The sequence below is a fragment of the Megascapheus bottae genome, chromosome 6 (assembly GCF_031878675.1).
Source record: "Megascapheus bottae isolate mThoBot1 chromosome 6, mThoBot2.hap1, whole genome shotgun sequence".
Lineage (NCBI taxonomy): Eukaryota > Metazoa > Chordata > Mammalia > Rodentia > Geomyidae > Megascapheus > Megascapheus bottae.
In genome coordinates, this window is record NC_143514.1 from 49,253,525 (window position 1) to 49,269,401 (window position 15,877).

Here is a 15,877-nt window from a genome sequence, read left to right on the forward strand (position 1 = left end):
AGCCAGTCTGGCTGTATAGTGAGTTCCAGGCAGCTAGAATACGCAGCAAGACCCTGTCTCAAAACAGAACAAAGCAGGGCAGGGCATGTTAACAGCAGGTTATAGAAGACACTGAAACCCTGCCCCCAACATGGGTCTGGGGACAGAGCTGGGCTTGCAGTTACTGAAGCAGGCCAGATTCCTGGGCCTGCATTTGTCTCGGGGAGCAAGAAGATACACGGTATGGCCCACGAGAGAGGTCCCCCTCTGACAGCACCTTCACAGCCACACAGGCCAAAGCCAACAAAGGGCTCTTTATTGCCTTTAAGATCACCAGGCTGAGCAAGCGTGGCGGCGCCTCCGAGACCCAGGCGCCACCTGCCTAGGACACGGAGCTTCTTCAGAGGGCCACGACTCACAAGGCGCCATGCAGATACAGAGCTAAAAACTTCCTGAATGTCTCCGGCTGGAAACCAACTGGCCCAACAGGTTCCTGGAAAGAGACACAGCCCATCAGGATCCTGCCACTGGGTTTAATGGCAGCAATGAAAGCAGAGGTCAGTCTTGTGTAAATTATCAGTATGGATACTCACTACTTCTCCCCCTGTCACCTCTCACAGGAGCCAAGGACCCGAGAGATGGCATTGATGAGACGCCTGAGGGGCTGTGATCAGAACAGGAAGCACTCCTGGCACTGATCAGCCAAGTCATCTGCCGACACTGCCCAGCTCCCTAATTCCTCTCACTCCACCCGCCACGAACAAAAGGCTGCTTGCCCCCTTTAATCCCAGGACAATAATCCCTCACCCATTCAACACTCATTTATCAGGCTCTGGCTCTTGCTGTCCTGGGCCTCTGCTCTGTGCAAGACCCAGAAGCGCCATGATCTGGTTTCTGTCCCCAAGGAGCTTTCAGTCAGGTGTACAAGGAGTGATAATAAAAGGTGATAGACCTCTCTGCGGGAGTAAAAAAGGTGCTGCAAGAAGGGAAATGATTAACTCACACACACAAGAGTAAGGCAGAATGGACTAGAAAAAATAAAGGAAGGCAGCAGTGGAGATAGCAGTACATGCAATGGTACAATGACACAGTGGAGGCAAAAAAGGGTGAGGAAGGCTAGAGCCCAGGCTCACAATGAAGGGATGGGGTAGACAAACAGGAGCTAGAACTGGGAAAGTGGGAGCAATCTAACCAAATCCAGCTTCAAGATTAGCACTGAGCTCAAATTCCAGAAGGAAGAGGTTGGAGGGGACCTAAAAAAAAAAAAACAATGGGATGAGACTAAGAGACAGGAGGTGGCAGGTGAGACTGCATGGGTCACAAGGTAGATCGATCTAGTGCCTTGGCTTGGAAGGTGTTTCCAAGTAGAAACAAGAGCTGACATGTTGACTCAGTGAGCACTTAGCATGTCTGGACTCAGGTCTGGGTGAACACAGCTCAGCACAGCAGCCCTGCCCTGGCCTGCTTTCCCCAGTGCAGGATGGCTGCCTGGTGTTCTAGAGGTGAATTGCTGTAGACACCATTGCTACTCTGAAGAGAGCTACATGGATGGTCCACTGAGTCACAGCAACTGTGCTGGGGGGGGGATGGCAGATCTGTGGGTGAAATGAGAGTGTGTCATTCGCAGGTCCTGCCCTGGCAGAGCGCTGAGCTCCAGTGCACAGGTGTGCACAGGTTATCACAGCAGAACAGTGTGACCACACTGTGATGGTGGCAGCACCTCTGGGGCCCATGGAGGCAAGGAAGTGACCAATGGTGCTGAGGAACCTACTAAACCTGGAAGGACAAGGGGAGGGTGGCCAAGGGAGACAAATGGGAGTGTGAGAAACCCCTAATGGAAGGGGTAGTGGTAACAAAGGAGGTGGGCCCATAGCTCACTAGCAGAAGCCAGATATGATGGCTGACAGGCAGGCAGAGGAAAGCAGGAACTGAAGGGAAGGGAAAGGAGATGCCAGGGTGAGCACCCCTAAAGCTGGGACCCTCCTCCAAGACCATCCTCAAGTGCTCCCAGGCTGGCCCTGGTGGGAAAGTCCAAGTTCTATTCTAAGCACCCAGCTGGACTTACCACCACCACCTTCTTTTTGAGCACTGGACGACACCAGAAGTGCTGGTAGAGAAGTTGGTCTGAGTCTACCCATACCAAGTTCTTGATGCCCTCACTGGAGTCCAGATCAGTGGTATTCAACTGCAACACCAGGAACTGGAAGACACGTCCATCCGTGCCCACGGCTTGCACAGTTATGGGCTGCTCTAGGACACCGGAGGTGTTCTGAGTGGAAAAGGAGACCAGTAAATGAATCACAAATCATGGAGTGTGACAAACAGCACCGAGCTGGCAGCATCCAGTTCTTCCCTTTAAAATCTACCTGCTCCCAGGTAACAGCTCCACCTTGGGTCAGTCAGGATAGAAAGAAGGGTTGGCATACTGCCAGACCAGGTCTTCCCTCACTCAGTGTGGCTCAAGGCCCTAGGGAGCCCGTACTTCAACTTGAACAATGAGAGGTAATTATTGGGTGAGCTGAAGAGTACAGGCAGCAAGCTGGGAAGTTAAAGATGGAAATCCTTCAAACTTGCACATTACCTGATGGGGGCAACAGTGACATTAGCTATCAAATGCTAACCTGTAGGTTAATGAAGAGACACAATGTCAGTCAGCCACTTCTCCCTCCATCTGACATTTGAGAGACCCAGCGAGGTGAACTGATGAGTTTGAAGTCACAAATATGTGTGGAACCAGAATTAAAGTGGTCCATGCTAGACAGCACGCAGTCTGCTTCCACCTTGCTGCTGAGGGCCTGGCATTGCTCTAACTTCCTACATGTGTACGCCTTTGCCAGCCGTCTTGGCTTCATGCTCTCACACAACTCAGAATGGGCCACATTCCTATATGCTCCATTCCAGCTGCGTCACATGGAATCTCAGCAGTCATGGTGGTTATGCTCGTTTACTTAAGTGTCATTTTGTAAGGGTAATAACACTAAAACTTACTCAAGGCCTCTTAGGTGCCATGTGTCTCAACTGTTTTCCATAAACTAACCTCTACTCTCACAAATCTAGACATACACTTCTATCTAAAAGATAAAGAACCAGGTTTGGAGAGGTGATACAATTTGCTCAAAGTCCAAGTATAAACCAGGCTCAAACCCCAGGCTATTAAGTCACTAAAAACCCTATCACACTGGCTTATACCTGGTATCCCAGGGTATACATTGGTAGGAACTCTCTCGTTTGCAAAAGCACCCCATTGGATGGTAAGTCACAAGGTCAACCTCCAGAGACTTCCCACAATCCAGTTTGGTAACTGCTACTTGTTAGACAAAGAGCTAGCAAGCAGACCCTGTGAGGCAGGGTGTTCCTGATGCAAAAGTGCTGCTGCCTCACTCCTCCTGAGGATGATCTGACATTAGAAATAGCTAATGGCAGACCTCAGTGAGGGCCACACTGGGGCTGTTGGCCTTAGAAATACCTGTTCTTAGCTGCATGAGAAATAAATAAAGAGAAAAGCACCTGTAAGTGTTAGCTGAGAATTCTGTATTGACTCTTATCTCTCTCTACAGATCAATAAAACTGCAGGTAGTACATAAATTTCTCAGCAATTTTACCTTTTACATGGAGGCTCTTCCCATAATTGCTCAACTTCACATCTCCAGGAATAATTTGTACCTGGAGGGGCTGGAGGAGGCCTCTCTCCTACCCAACTGGGTGGCAATTAGTGGCAGGCTTACTACTCAGGCTCTTCCAGCAATGGATGGCACAAGCTACAGAGAGCCTGCAGAACTGGGACATAGCATGTTCCTGGGACGTTGCATGTGGTTGCTTCTTTCCTGTGCCTGAGCCAGAAGGCAACACATCTTTCAAAGCTGAGGGATCCAGGGGCCAATCCTTATTCCCACTCCTCAACTGTGGGGTCTTAAGTGAGCTTCCCAACCGTCTGGAGCCTTTAGAAAGTCTACCATGAGAAATGGGAATAAAGCCAAGCTACCGAGGATTAGAAAGATAAAAGGTCATGTAAAGATGTGACAGATGGAAGCCAAGTGCCAGTGGCTCACACCTGCAATCCTAGCTACTCAGGAGGCTGAGATCTGAGGATCACAGTTCAAAACCAGCCCACACAGGAAAGTCTGTGAGACGCTTATTTCCAATAAACTATTCAGAAAAGTGGTAGAGTGCTAGCCTTGAGCAAAGGCTCAGGAACAGTTCCACCTAGGTCCTGAGTTCAAGCTTCAAGACAGGCACACACACAAAAAAAAAAGACATGACAGCTGCTAATCTTTTCTTTGTGGTTGTCCTTGCTGCTTTTGCCATACTGGAAACAGAATCTGCATGTGCTAAGACACACCCTCGCCCACCTGCCAACCGCTTGGCTGTGTTATCTTGTGCAGGTAGTTCAGGCTTCCCTGTAAAGCTAACAGTGTCTCTAATATGGGGTTGCTACGAGGAATAGATTGTGCAGTAATCTCAGTGGTCTTCAAATTCAGGGGAGGGGTCAGTTATGGGGCTTGAACTCAGGTACTATCCCTGAACTTTTCTGCTTAAGGCTAGCACTCTGAACCACAGCTCCATTTCTGGATTTCTGGTGGTTAACTGGAGAGAAGAGTCTCATGGACTTTCCTGCCCAGGTTGGCTTGGAACTGCAATCCACAGATCTCAGCCTCTTGAGTAGCTAGGGTTACAGGTGTGAGCCACTGGCACCAGCTGCTACAGGCAGAATTTTGAACCTTGAGCTTGACAGACTGGCCCCAACCGTCAGGGCTTGTGATTCAGGAGATATGGGGAGTGCATTCCCACAGTTCCCAGTACTTGTTTAGGGAACCACTGCTAACAAGAGCCCTAACTAATGCCTAGAATATAGCAAGTGCTCAAAAAGACAGGGTCAGCTGGGCGTGGTGGGCGTGGTGGCTCACGCCTGTAATCCTAGCTACTCAGGAGGCTGAGGTCTGAGGACCAAGGTTCAAAGCCTGGTACAAAAGAACCTGAGTCTCTTATCTCCAAGTAACCTCTAGAAAACTGGAAGTGGGGCTTGGCTCGAGGGTAGGGAGGTAGCCTTGAGCTAAAGAGCTCAGGGACAGCACCCCCAGGCCCAGAGGTAGGGAAGTAGTCTTGGGCTGAAGAACTCAGGGACAGCGGCCAGGCCAAGTTCAAGCACCATGACCCACCAAAAAAAAAAAAGGGCAGTGTCCACTCCTTAATCCTCTGTAGCTAACCACACTTCCACAAGCCCCACCAATACCTAGCCAGTTAGGATGAGGAATGGTAATTAGAATTTCCTCACTCCTCCTGGAAGGCTGTAGGGTCTAGCCAAGACCTAGGAACCCAGTAGTATCTCAGAACGAACCATCAAGACCAGGGATCTGATGAGCCAGGTCTGCTTAGGGATCCCATGTAACCCCCTTGGCCTTTGCTCCAGAGCCAGGCTTTCTGCCCATTTTAGGACACCTCTCCACAGCAACCACTAAAACTCTCTATTCTATACCATCTAGGTCTTAGGATCAATGTACTACCAGCAAGTAGCAGATTTGTTTCCTAGGACCCATTCTGAGCTGGTGACAGGTCTGAGCCACCTGCATAATCTTACTTTCCTCTGCCTCTTAATGATGCCCTGTGCTCTAGTCTTATCCTACAGAGCAGAGAGATGTTTGCAGCCTGGACAACCAAATGCTCTAGAGTGGGGTACATTCTATTCCAGTCCTTTCTCCCTCACTCATTGCTACATCACACAGGTCAAACTGATTAGTTCCTGGCGATTGTGCAGATTAGAAACTGGGACTCCAATAACACCTGGTAGGCTACTGAGTCTGAGCAAAACACAGACTAGTCAGACCCCAGCAGAGGTCCACTTGTCGCCTCAGGGCGAGTAGAACTGCTTCTCCCCCATGTTTCTTCCTCCAAGTAGCTCCGTAGTCTTCTCCATATACATACCCCATAGAGAAACCGAGCCTGAGCCAGGGCATTGCCAAAAGCAAACATTATCATCTTGGCACGAAGCTGACCAGGCTGAAAGCGGTATGTCCGTGTATTGGCTTTGTCCATGAAATACAGGGTGTGTGGATGAGGGTAAGGATAGCCTTCCTGGAATCCTGCAAGATTCACGTGGAGAAAAGATAGATTCACCAGCCTGCTGCAGAGGCTCAGGAGCAGCCCCCTCCCCACCCCTCACCTCAGCTCAGAGCAGGAACGCTCTTAGCTCCTCTTAGTACAGGCACCTGCTATCCCTCTAGCTTGGGTGTAACCACACACCTGGCTATACCCAGTCTACTGCCTGTGCCTGCTTTGAGAAACGATGTTTTTACTGGGAGTCACACTCATTAACAAATGGCTGGGGCAGCTGAGACCAAGACCACACATGGCCTGCAAAACCTAAAATGCTTACTACTTCCCTTTTCACATAAAATGCTTGGCAACCTGTGCTAGGGCTGCTTGCATGCTTGTTCTAACTCTACTCTTTGCCACTCACTCAAGTGCATAGATGATTGCGCTGTCACTACCAAGGGTGACTCATAGCTATGCAGGAAGAGCATTCCAACAGGTTTGTGGCTAAGGCAAAGAGAAGATCAACATCAATCCACTGCGAGATAGGTTAAGTCATTCATTACTAATATTAAAATTCAGATTTCTAAAATGATGCTTTCTTCTTGTTACCACAGTTTTGAAGTCATCCCTTTCCTAAATCACTGTCATCTGCATTGGAACATCTATGCAAGAACTACCTATCACAGGTTGGCAAGCATTTCCTAGGAAGCATCAAATAGTAAATATGGTAGTGCTGCATGCTGTGGATGCCCGGTATGAGTGACTAGATGAGGAGCAGGAGGGAGAAAGAGCTAGGAGCTTGGGCTGAAAGCACAACACTGGTCAAGAGACACAGCTTTCCGGCATGCCGTGGTCCTTCAGTACACACTCAGTACCCAGCTCAAGCAGAGGCTGCCACTGCCTATGGAAAGTTAACAACCTAGAGGGGAGACAGGAAAACTGGTCATATCCAGATACAGGACTATGTCCAGATCTGAAGTGACTCAGAGGCTATGAAGAGAAATGAGGTCTCAAAGAAACAGTGATTTCAGCATTTCTGGAAGTGATTCCAGTGACAAATTGTGACAGATGAAGAGTTAGCTACAGATAAGGAGGGCCATGAGCTCAGACAGAGGGAGGAGGGCAAAGCCAGCTGTGAGAAGGGGAATTAGGGGTAAGGTGCCACTGGTATAAAGGGGTGGGAGGAGGAGCAAAAGTGAGGCTAGAGACAGGGGTGAGGATAGACAGAAAGGCCTTCATGCCATGAAGTAAGGAGAACCTGCTTTTCCCCAGAGGCAGTAGGGGTGGCAGAGGTGAGATGAAATTGGTGTTCAAGTCATCCACAGAATTCTGATGTCAGAATTGTTTCTCAGGATAAAGTATGAAATCAACTTTAGAGCAAAATACCCTAAAGCTGCAGTTTCTTGACCTATAAAATGGAAGTCTCAGTGCCTGTCACACAAGCTGCTACTTGGGTCCTAGAACATAATGCATGAGAGGTCTGATACTGGTAGGTATTTTATATAGCCTTTCCCTTCAAAAGGCTCCAAGTCCTTCCTCTCCCACTACTAAACCAAAGGTTTTGCTCCTTACCTGTGTCTTCTCTCAGGTCATACACATTGCATTCCTGAAGATCAATAATAGGAGATATGGGATAGAAGGTCTCGAGAACATGGCTCTTCGTAGCTTCAACCTCCTCTCTGGAGGCAATTGGGGGTAGAGGGTCCTTGGTGTTCAGTCGCATACCACTAGCATCCCGAATCTGAAGGAGAAAAGATTCTAAAGGGAGGGGTAAAGATGATCAGTCCAATCTGTCTAAAGGCTTTTGTCTTTGGCCCTGCAAAACTTGAAGCCTTTTAGTCTCTATGGGCCTCAAATTCATTATAGTTTTTCCAGGTGACCAGCCAAATCACAGAACACAAAACCTGGCATTGGATGTTAATCCTGGGATCCAGTGTACTTTTTATTTATTTTTGGTGGTACAAGAGTCTGAACTCAGGCCTCACACTTGCTAGGCAGGTTGTCCACTGCTGAACTATGCTTTCAGTCCTGATTATATTTTTAACACTGTTTTTTTTGGGGGGGGGAAGAGTCATGGAGCTTGAACTCTGGGCCTGGGCACTGTCCCTGAGCTCTTCAGCTCAAGGCTACTGCCCTACCCCTGGGTGGATCTGGGCGCTGTTCCTAGCTCTTCAGCTCCAGGCTACCACCCTACCCCTTGAGCTTCAGCCCCACTTCCCATTTTTGAGTAGTTAATTGGAGATAAGAATTTCACATTCTTTGGTGCCGGGCTGGCTTTGAACTGCAACCCCAGATCTCAGCCTCCTGAGTTGCTAGGATTACAGGTGTGAGCCACTGCACTCAGCTAGCACTGATTATTTTTTTGGTTTTTTTTGTTGTTGTTGTTGTTGTTTTTTTTTTTTTTTGCCAGTCCTGGGCTTGAGCTCAGGGCCTGAGCACTGTCCTTGGACTTTTCTCAAGGCTAGAGCTCTACCACTTGAGCCTCAGCACCATTTCTGGCTTTTTTCTATGTATATGGTACTGAGGAATTGAACCTGGGTCTTCATGCATGCTAGGCAAGCACTCTACCACTAGGCCAAATTCCCAGCCCGTGATTATTTTTTAGATAGGATTTTACTTCCTGTCTGGACTATGATCCTCTCACTTATTTTACTGTCCACTATAGTTAGGATGACAGGCATGTGCCAGCACACCTAGCATTTTACACTGGGATAGAGACTCAGAGTTGTTTTGCCCAGGCTGGCCTGAAACCATGATCCTCTTGATCTACATACATAGCTAAGGTATCAGGCATGAGCCATCAGTGCCCAGCTAATGCGCTCTTAACAAATCCCATGGCCTAATGACACCTAGGTGTTTGGATAGCTATATATATATATATATTCCTGAGCACTAGCTCCAAGTTGGACTCCAGAGACAAGTAAGAGTTACCCTCCATATTCAAAAGCTTCACAAGAAATGTAAAGCATGTTTAGCTATAACAGGGGAGGGGGAGGTATCATGGCAATCTCCAAAGCCTAGGGAAAGCCCTAAACTGAGAGTCTTTCAAACTGAGAAAAGTTTGACATCCAGAAAACCTTGTATGAATCAGATTACACATGGAGATGTAGGTGTCTGAGGAAACAAACTGTCATCTCACTCTTATCAGCTAGTGTGCCACCGTAAGTGTGTGTGGAAGTACTTCACTGTCCCTCATGGGAGACTGCATTCCCCCACTAAACAAAATGCACCTGGACGACTGCCTGAGCATGGGCCCTGCGTGGAGGCAAAACCCCTCTGCAGGTGTGTGAGTTTCAATAATCGAATCACAGTGAAAAGACGAGATCAGGCCCGGCACTGGTGGCTCCTGGTATAATACTAGCTTCTCAGGAGGATGAGACCTGAGGATCAAGGTTTAAAGCTAGCCTAGGCAGAAAAAGTTATGAGACTCTTATCTCAAATTAACCACCTACAAATGGGAAGTGGAGCTGTGGCTCAAAGTGGTAGAGTGTTATCTCTGAGCAAAAAAAGTTCAGGGACAGAGCCTAGGTCCTGATCTCAGTGACTGACGAAAAGAGAAAATAGATGAGGGCTGGCTTCCTTATAGATCATCAGCACGGCCACTCAATCAGTGTGACTGCCCTGACTGCAGACGTAAGCACTGCAAATGGATCAACTTTGACTGTTTGTTAAACTACATCATAATTGTACCTCAAAATTAGTTTCCTAAAGCATTTCCTGTTCCTTCACATATAATCTGCAAGGCACATAACTCTCCTAACCCTGGGTTTTAGATTCTCTCCGCAGACCACTCTAGTGTGGTTTCTAATTCAATTCCCTCCACATCCCTCCTTCAGTGACAGCTCCAAATGGGGCAGTTTAATTAGAGGTAATACTTGATGAAGGGCCAACAAGTACTCTCCATTAATGAGGCTCACTAATTTCCTTAGTGGTGGCATTACCTCTGCAAGGCTGACTTCTTGCCAGGAAGCACATATGCAAAGGGACAAGCCAGAGAAACCTGACCAAACTGATGTCCTGAAGACCCCTATTACTCCACATCTGGGTTCACTGCTCCAGGATTTCACTAACTTAGAACACCTGTCCTCTGATACCCCTGGCTGAAAAACTGTTCACCTGCCCCTCAGTCAGCCATGAACTGTTAAATCGTTTGGGCAAAAGGAACAAGACATGGGCCCTACCATCAGGAATGCAGTTTAGTGGAGCAGATGGAGAGACAGGTAACGTGGTATGGTATATTAAGTGCTATGATGGCACAAGGTACATAAAGAACACTGAGGAGAAACATTTAAACCTAGTTCATAAAAGAAGAGGCATGAGCTTTGTGCCAATGACTCACACCTATAATCCTAGCTACTCAGGAGGCTGGGATCTAAAGATCATATTTCAAAGCCAGTCTGGCAGGAAAAGTCCAAGAGACTCTTATCACCAACTGACCACCAAAAACAAACAAACAAACAAAAAAGCCTGAGGTGGGGCCAGGAGTTTGGCCTAGTGGTTAAACTACTTGCCTAGCATGCAAGAAGACCAGGGTTCGATTCCTTGGTACCACATACATATAAAAAAGCCGGAAGTGGTACTGAGGCTCAAGTGGTAGACCTCTAGCCTTGAGAAAATCCAAGGACAGTGCTCAGACCCTGAGCCCAAGCCCAGGACTGGCCAAAAAAAAAAAAAAAGGCTGAGGTGGAGCTGTGGTTCATTAGCCCTGAACACAGAAGCTCAGAAAGAGTGCCCAAGCCCTGAGTTCAAGCCCCAGGGTCAGAAAAAAAAAAAAAGAAGCTCGAGTTGAGCCTTGCAGATAACTGGATTTTGATACTTTTGGGAAAAATGGAAAAAAGAAGTCCCAACAAAATGCACGGGCACACAGATAGGAGAGCTTAATATCAAACTCTGAGCTATACTTTAGGAATGAAGCCAAAGAGCTGGATGGAGACAAGTCAGGAAAGTTCAGGCAGTGGGTTAACCACTGAGAGCTACTGAGAGACAGTGAAGGAGTGAAACAAGGAAGACACATTTACTATGGGAAGACCATTCTAATAGCTATGAGGAAGATGGATTTGGAAGAGTACACATTTGTGAATGGGGTAAAAGGGATGTTGCAATAGAACACAACTGTAGTAAAGAGTAGAGATTCTTTGCGCTTTATCTCCTCACTTCATCACTGAGGCATTATAAGTACACTGGGGATACTCAAGAGCCATGGCTAGCTGTTAATGGCCAAATTAACAGTCTTAATAAAATGATCAAAATTAGCCAGGCACTGGTAACTTACACCTGTAATCCTAGTTACTCAGGAGGATGAGATCTAAGGAGCATTGTTCAAAGTCAACCTGGACAAAAAACAAAAGTGAAGCTATGGCTCAAGTGGAAGAGCACTGGACTTGAGCACAAAAGCTCATAGACAGTGCCCATGCCTTGAGTTCAAGCCCCAAGTCTGGTACACACACACAGAGATAGAAAGAGATGGGGGGAGGGGGAGGGAGGGAGGGACGGACAGAGTTCAAAATAAGAAAGGACATGGTAATGATACTGAGGATTATCTGAGAGTACAAAACCAGGCTGTGAAGGAGGGAAGACAGGTATGTGGGCAGGAGTGGGGATGGGAAAGGAGTAAGTTGAAGAGTAGGAAATTGAAAAACACAGAACAAGGCTTTCTAGAATCAAGATGACCAACCTCGATTCCAAGTGGAAGATAATGCGCAGTTTTGAGCAAAGATCCGGTTGGCCAGAGAAGGGTACTTGAGAATCTGGGATTTACACAGCTGTATCAGGCTGTCCACGATGATTGGACTTGGAAACAAAGAGACATTTAGGGATTAAAGCAACAGGCTCTTAGACCCACCAACTGGAAATCTTATATACAATGAAGGAACTTACCAATAGTTCTGTCTCTTGGGGATGTCCTCAGTGGAATGCCAGAGACGAGCATGAGAAATAATATTCAGGACTCGCTCATCTTGGTTCTCGATGTGGTTCCTTGGATCATCAACAAGACCAAGCACTCTCTCGGGAAGGCCTTCGATCAGCTTGGTCTTGGTAAGCCAGAGGGCCTGCTTCACGCCTTTGGGACAATCAGCACAAAACAATGAAAAAGGAAGGTGATTTGGGAAAAGGTGGGCAGGCTGCCAGATAGCACTGTGGGGAAAAGGCTGCCTAAAGAGAAGACTAGGTTTGTTCTGGGACATCTGAGGGGATGCAAGCAAAAAGAGCAGACTGAGCCATGGGAGCCAGATTGCAACTTGCCTTCAGAAATGACTATCTTCAAAACACTGAACAGTTAATTGAAGTACTGATCATCTGCCACAGGAGGAATTTAAACAATGGCTAAGACAGCAGATAGTCTATGGCTGAGCCCTATAGGTAGATGATGGACTGGAGCCTGTGGTACTAAATAAATGGATGCCAATCCTTTACTCAAGATCCCACTACTAGTGCTCACTTCGGCAGCACATATACTAAAATTGGAACAATACAGAGAAGATTAGCATGGCCCCTGTGCAAGGATGACACACAAATTCGTGAAGTGTTCCACATTTTTCCATATAATGAGTGATTGTTGTCCTTACTGTTCTATGTTATCTCTCATCTCTTTTGCTGTCCCTTGGTTATCTCATATTGTTAGAGTATTTCACCTTGTTATCTGATATACTGTATATATCTGTATTTGGTTATTTGAAATAGGATAGGGAAGGGGGGAAAACAAGATGAGGGACAGGGGTGGGAGGAGGGAAATGGGGACCAAAACATGAGAAACGGTATCAATGTTTGTGAAGTAATGCACCTTCTGTCTGGTGAATCTAACGTAACCCTTTTATTAATTACAATAAAAAAATATATGGAAGGGGCCAGGAGTTTGGCCTAGTGGTAGAGTGCTTGCCTAGCATGCACGAAGACCCGGGTTCTATTCCTCGGTACCATACACATAGAAAAAAGCCGGAAATGGTGCTGAGGCTCAAGTGATAGAGCTCTAGCCTTGAGAAAGTCCAAGGACAGTGTTCAGGCCCTGAGCTCAAGCCCAGGACTGGCAAAAAAAAAAAAAAAAAATATATATATATATATATATATGGGAAAAAATCCCAATACTAATCCATACCCCAATTCTGATTAGAAAAGCACATGTTAACAAAGATTATCTCATTTATTATATGTGAGACCAAGAGTAAACCTATGCCATCTTGTTAAAGGAAATAGCCTTTGGAAATAATGGGAATAGCTACTGAATCTTCATGAGTAACTCAAGAAGCCCTGAGTTTGAGGCCACTTAAACAGATAGTTTTCCTATCTCCCTTAATTCTGATATTCTATAATCAGCTTCTTTTTTTTTTTTTTTTTTTTTGCTAATCCTAGGGTCTGAACTCAGGGCTTGGGCACTGCCCCTCAGCTTCTTTTGCTCAAGGATAGCACTCTACCACTTGAGCCACAGAGCCACTTTCAGCTTTTTCTGTTTATGTGGTACTGAGGAATCAAACCCAGGGCTTCATGAATGTTAGGCAAACACTCTACCATTAACCCACATTCCCAGCCCAATTAGCTACTTTTAACAGACTTGTATCAAGTAAATCTATAAAACACACTACTGTATTTATCCAGATTTTCATACTAAGAATATTGTTTTATTCATGACACAAAGTGCTGAGACCTTCTGAACCTTTCTCTGGAGAAAGGTTGGGCTTTTCCTGGGAATAGCACTGTTTTGTGAACTATATAACTGAAAACATTTTTCACTATCCCAGAGGGCCAACAAACATTTTTTAAAGGGTGAGATAGTAAACACTTCCAGTTTCTAGGCAGTAATTAACATACGTATGTGATTATATTCAAATAAAACTTCCTTTACAATAAAGAGGAGTTGGACTAGTTAACTAACCCCAACTCTGTAACCTTTCACGGCTAGCAAGTCTAGAGCGAAATCTAGGTCTCTTTAGCAAGCATACCTCCTAGAGTGGATTTATTTATTTTCTTTTTTGGATGGGCACGGTCCCTGAGCTCTTCAGCTCAAGGCCACCACTCTACCACTCTACCCCTGAGCCACAGCTCCCCTTCCCATTTTTTAGTGACTACTTGGAGATCTCATGTTCTTCAGTGCCTGGGCTGGCTTGGATTCTCAGATCTCAGCCTCTTGAGTAGCTAGGATTACAGGCATGGGCCACTGCAGCCAGCCTTACTTTTTTTGCCAAACCTGGGGCTTGAACTCGTGGCCCGGGCACTGTACTCTGCTTGCTCAAGGCTAGCACTCTGCCACTTCAGCCACAGTGCCACTTCCCACTTTGTGTATGCTAGGCAAGCACTCGACCACTAGGCTATGCTCCTGCCCCCAGCCCTTTTTAAAAATTCATCTCATTTTCCCTTTGTGCTGGGTTCCCTCACTAATTTTGTGTGTGTGGTGGGGGGGGGGGGGGAGTCACGGGTCTTGTACTCAGCCTGAACGCTGTCCCTGAGCTCATCAGCTTAAGGCTACTGCCCTACCCCTGGGCCTGGGCGTTGTCCTGGTGCTCTTCAACTCAAGGCTACCATCCTACCCTTGAGCCAAACCCCATTTCCCGTTTTCTAGAGGTTAATTGAAGATAAGATTCTCAGGTCCTTTTGTGCCCAGGCTGGCTTTGAACCTTCATCCTCAGACCTCAGCCTCCTGAGTAGCTAGGATTAGAGGTGTGAGCCATGTACCCAGCTTCCTTCACTAATTTTTTTTTTAACTTAACCTGGTTTTACTGGACTATCTGTGTATATTTTTCAGGAGAAGGTGATGTATAAGCTAATCTAGAGTCAACTCAGAGTGACAGTCTTTAAATATTAAGGAGCCCTCACTACTCTCTACTCTCAGGTGGTATGCGCTGCAGTGCCAGGCAAAACCTCCTCAAGTTCACTGTCCCACAATCTGGTTTCTCTACAGTAAGAATAGCCCTAGAAGCTAAGTTCTGAATCAAGTAAACATACTAATCCTCCACCCTCAGATAAAAGTTAGCGCTAGGTGTTTTTTGTTTTTGGTGTTAGTGCTGTCCCTGAGCTCTTTTGCTCACATCTAGTGCTCTACCACCTGGAGCCACAGCGCCACTTCCGCAAAGGACCTCTTGATACATAACTCCCTCCTCTTGGACTCTGAAAAATAATCCCTAATATTGCTCAAGACAGGAATCTGCCTGGATGCCACTTCTCGCCCTCAGAACGTCCTCGTAGTCGAGAGCAACAGGCACAAGCCACCAGGCCCAGCTATTCATTAGCTGAGTTTTCATAAACTGGTTCTAGCCTAGGGTTAGCCTCAAACCACGTCATTTCATTTCTCCCTCACATCGTCTAAAAACAAATCTCTCTTGACATCCCATTCAATCCTGTCACCGTGACAGCGGACGCGGAGAGAACCACCGTTTCGAAGCTCTCCCCAGAGCCATGCCGCAGAGGGTCGGAGTCCACAGGTCCCAAGTTCCCTCCCACCGGCCCCGGAGCCTCACCCTCGAGGAGACGGCAACGCGGATGGAAGAAGTAGCAGGGCTGATCCTTGTACAAGGGATGCTCGTGAAAAGGGGGCGAACGGTGGAATATGGGGTGGTTCCAGCTGGGGTCCCAGGGCGGGAAGACCGGCCGGGCCAGCCCCGGCATGAAGTGCATCTTCCCCGCGTAAGTGATGGGCTCCACTCCAGGGATCTCATACACCCGGTCCAGTGGAGGGGGGTCGGGCTTCCGTGTGGAGCGCACGCCCCACTCATACGCCCCACGTCTTGGGGCCCCGCAGCCCCCAAGACCAAGCCCCACAGAGCTAGCTAGCGCCCGCTTGGCGGGCCCCACCGTCAACGCCATACTGATCGGGTCTCCTCAAGCCCTCCACCTGGAGGCCGCCATCTTTCCTCCCGCGGAGCCTGCCGGGAGCGAAAGG

General features: G+C 47.4%; 1 protein-coding gene and 1 non-coding gene across 2 annotated transcripts; one reads left to right on the plus strand and one right to left on the minus strand.

The window, feature by feature from the left end:
* Positions 1-278: 278 nt before the first annotated feature.
* Mrpl37 (mitochondrial ribosomal protein L37) lies at positions 279-15,871 on the minus strand. The gene is made up of 7 exons (XM_090334772.1): positions 15,456-15,871; positions 11,887-12,070; positions 11,684-11,799; positions 7,582-7,767; positions 5,899-6,056; positions 2,045-2,248; positions 279-472 (listed from the first exon to the last, which is right to left on the minus strand). Exons 1-7 carry the CDS (start codon positions 15,799-15,801, stop codon positions 395-397), a joined length of 1,272 nt encoding a protein of 423 aa, XP_090190898.1. The 5' UTR covers positions 15,802-15,871; the 3' UTR covers positions 279-394.
* Positions 12,441-12,547, plus strand: LOC150061785 (U6 spliceosomal RNA). Its single transcript, XR_016536073.1, has one exon. It is a non-coding gene; the product is annotated as a U6 spliceosomal RNA (small nuclear RNA).
* Positions 15,872-15,877: the final 6 nt, after the last annotated feature.

Excerpts from the sequence above, each read along its gene's own strand:
- Mrpl37 (XM_090334772.1), bottom strand. The coding sequence starts at position 15,801 with ATGGCGTTGACGGTGGGGCCCGCCAAGCGGGCGCTAGCTAGCTCTGTG. Across the intron at positions 11,800-11,886 it reads CCCAAGAGACAGAACTATTG|TCCAATCATCGTGGACAGCC; the intron begins GTAAGTTCCTTC and ends TTTGTTTCCAAG. Across the intron at positions 6,057-7,581 it reads TGACCTGAGAGAAGACACAG|GATTCCAGGAAGGCTATCCT; the intron begins GTAAGGAGCAAA and ends TGAATCTTGCAG.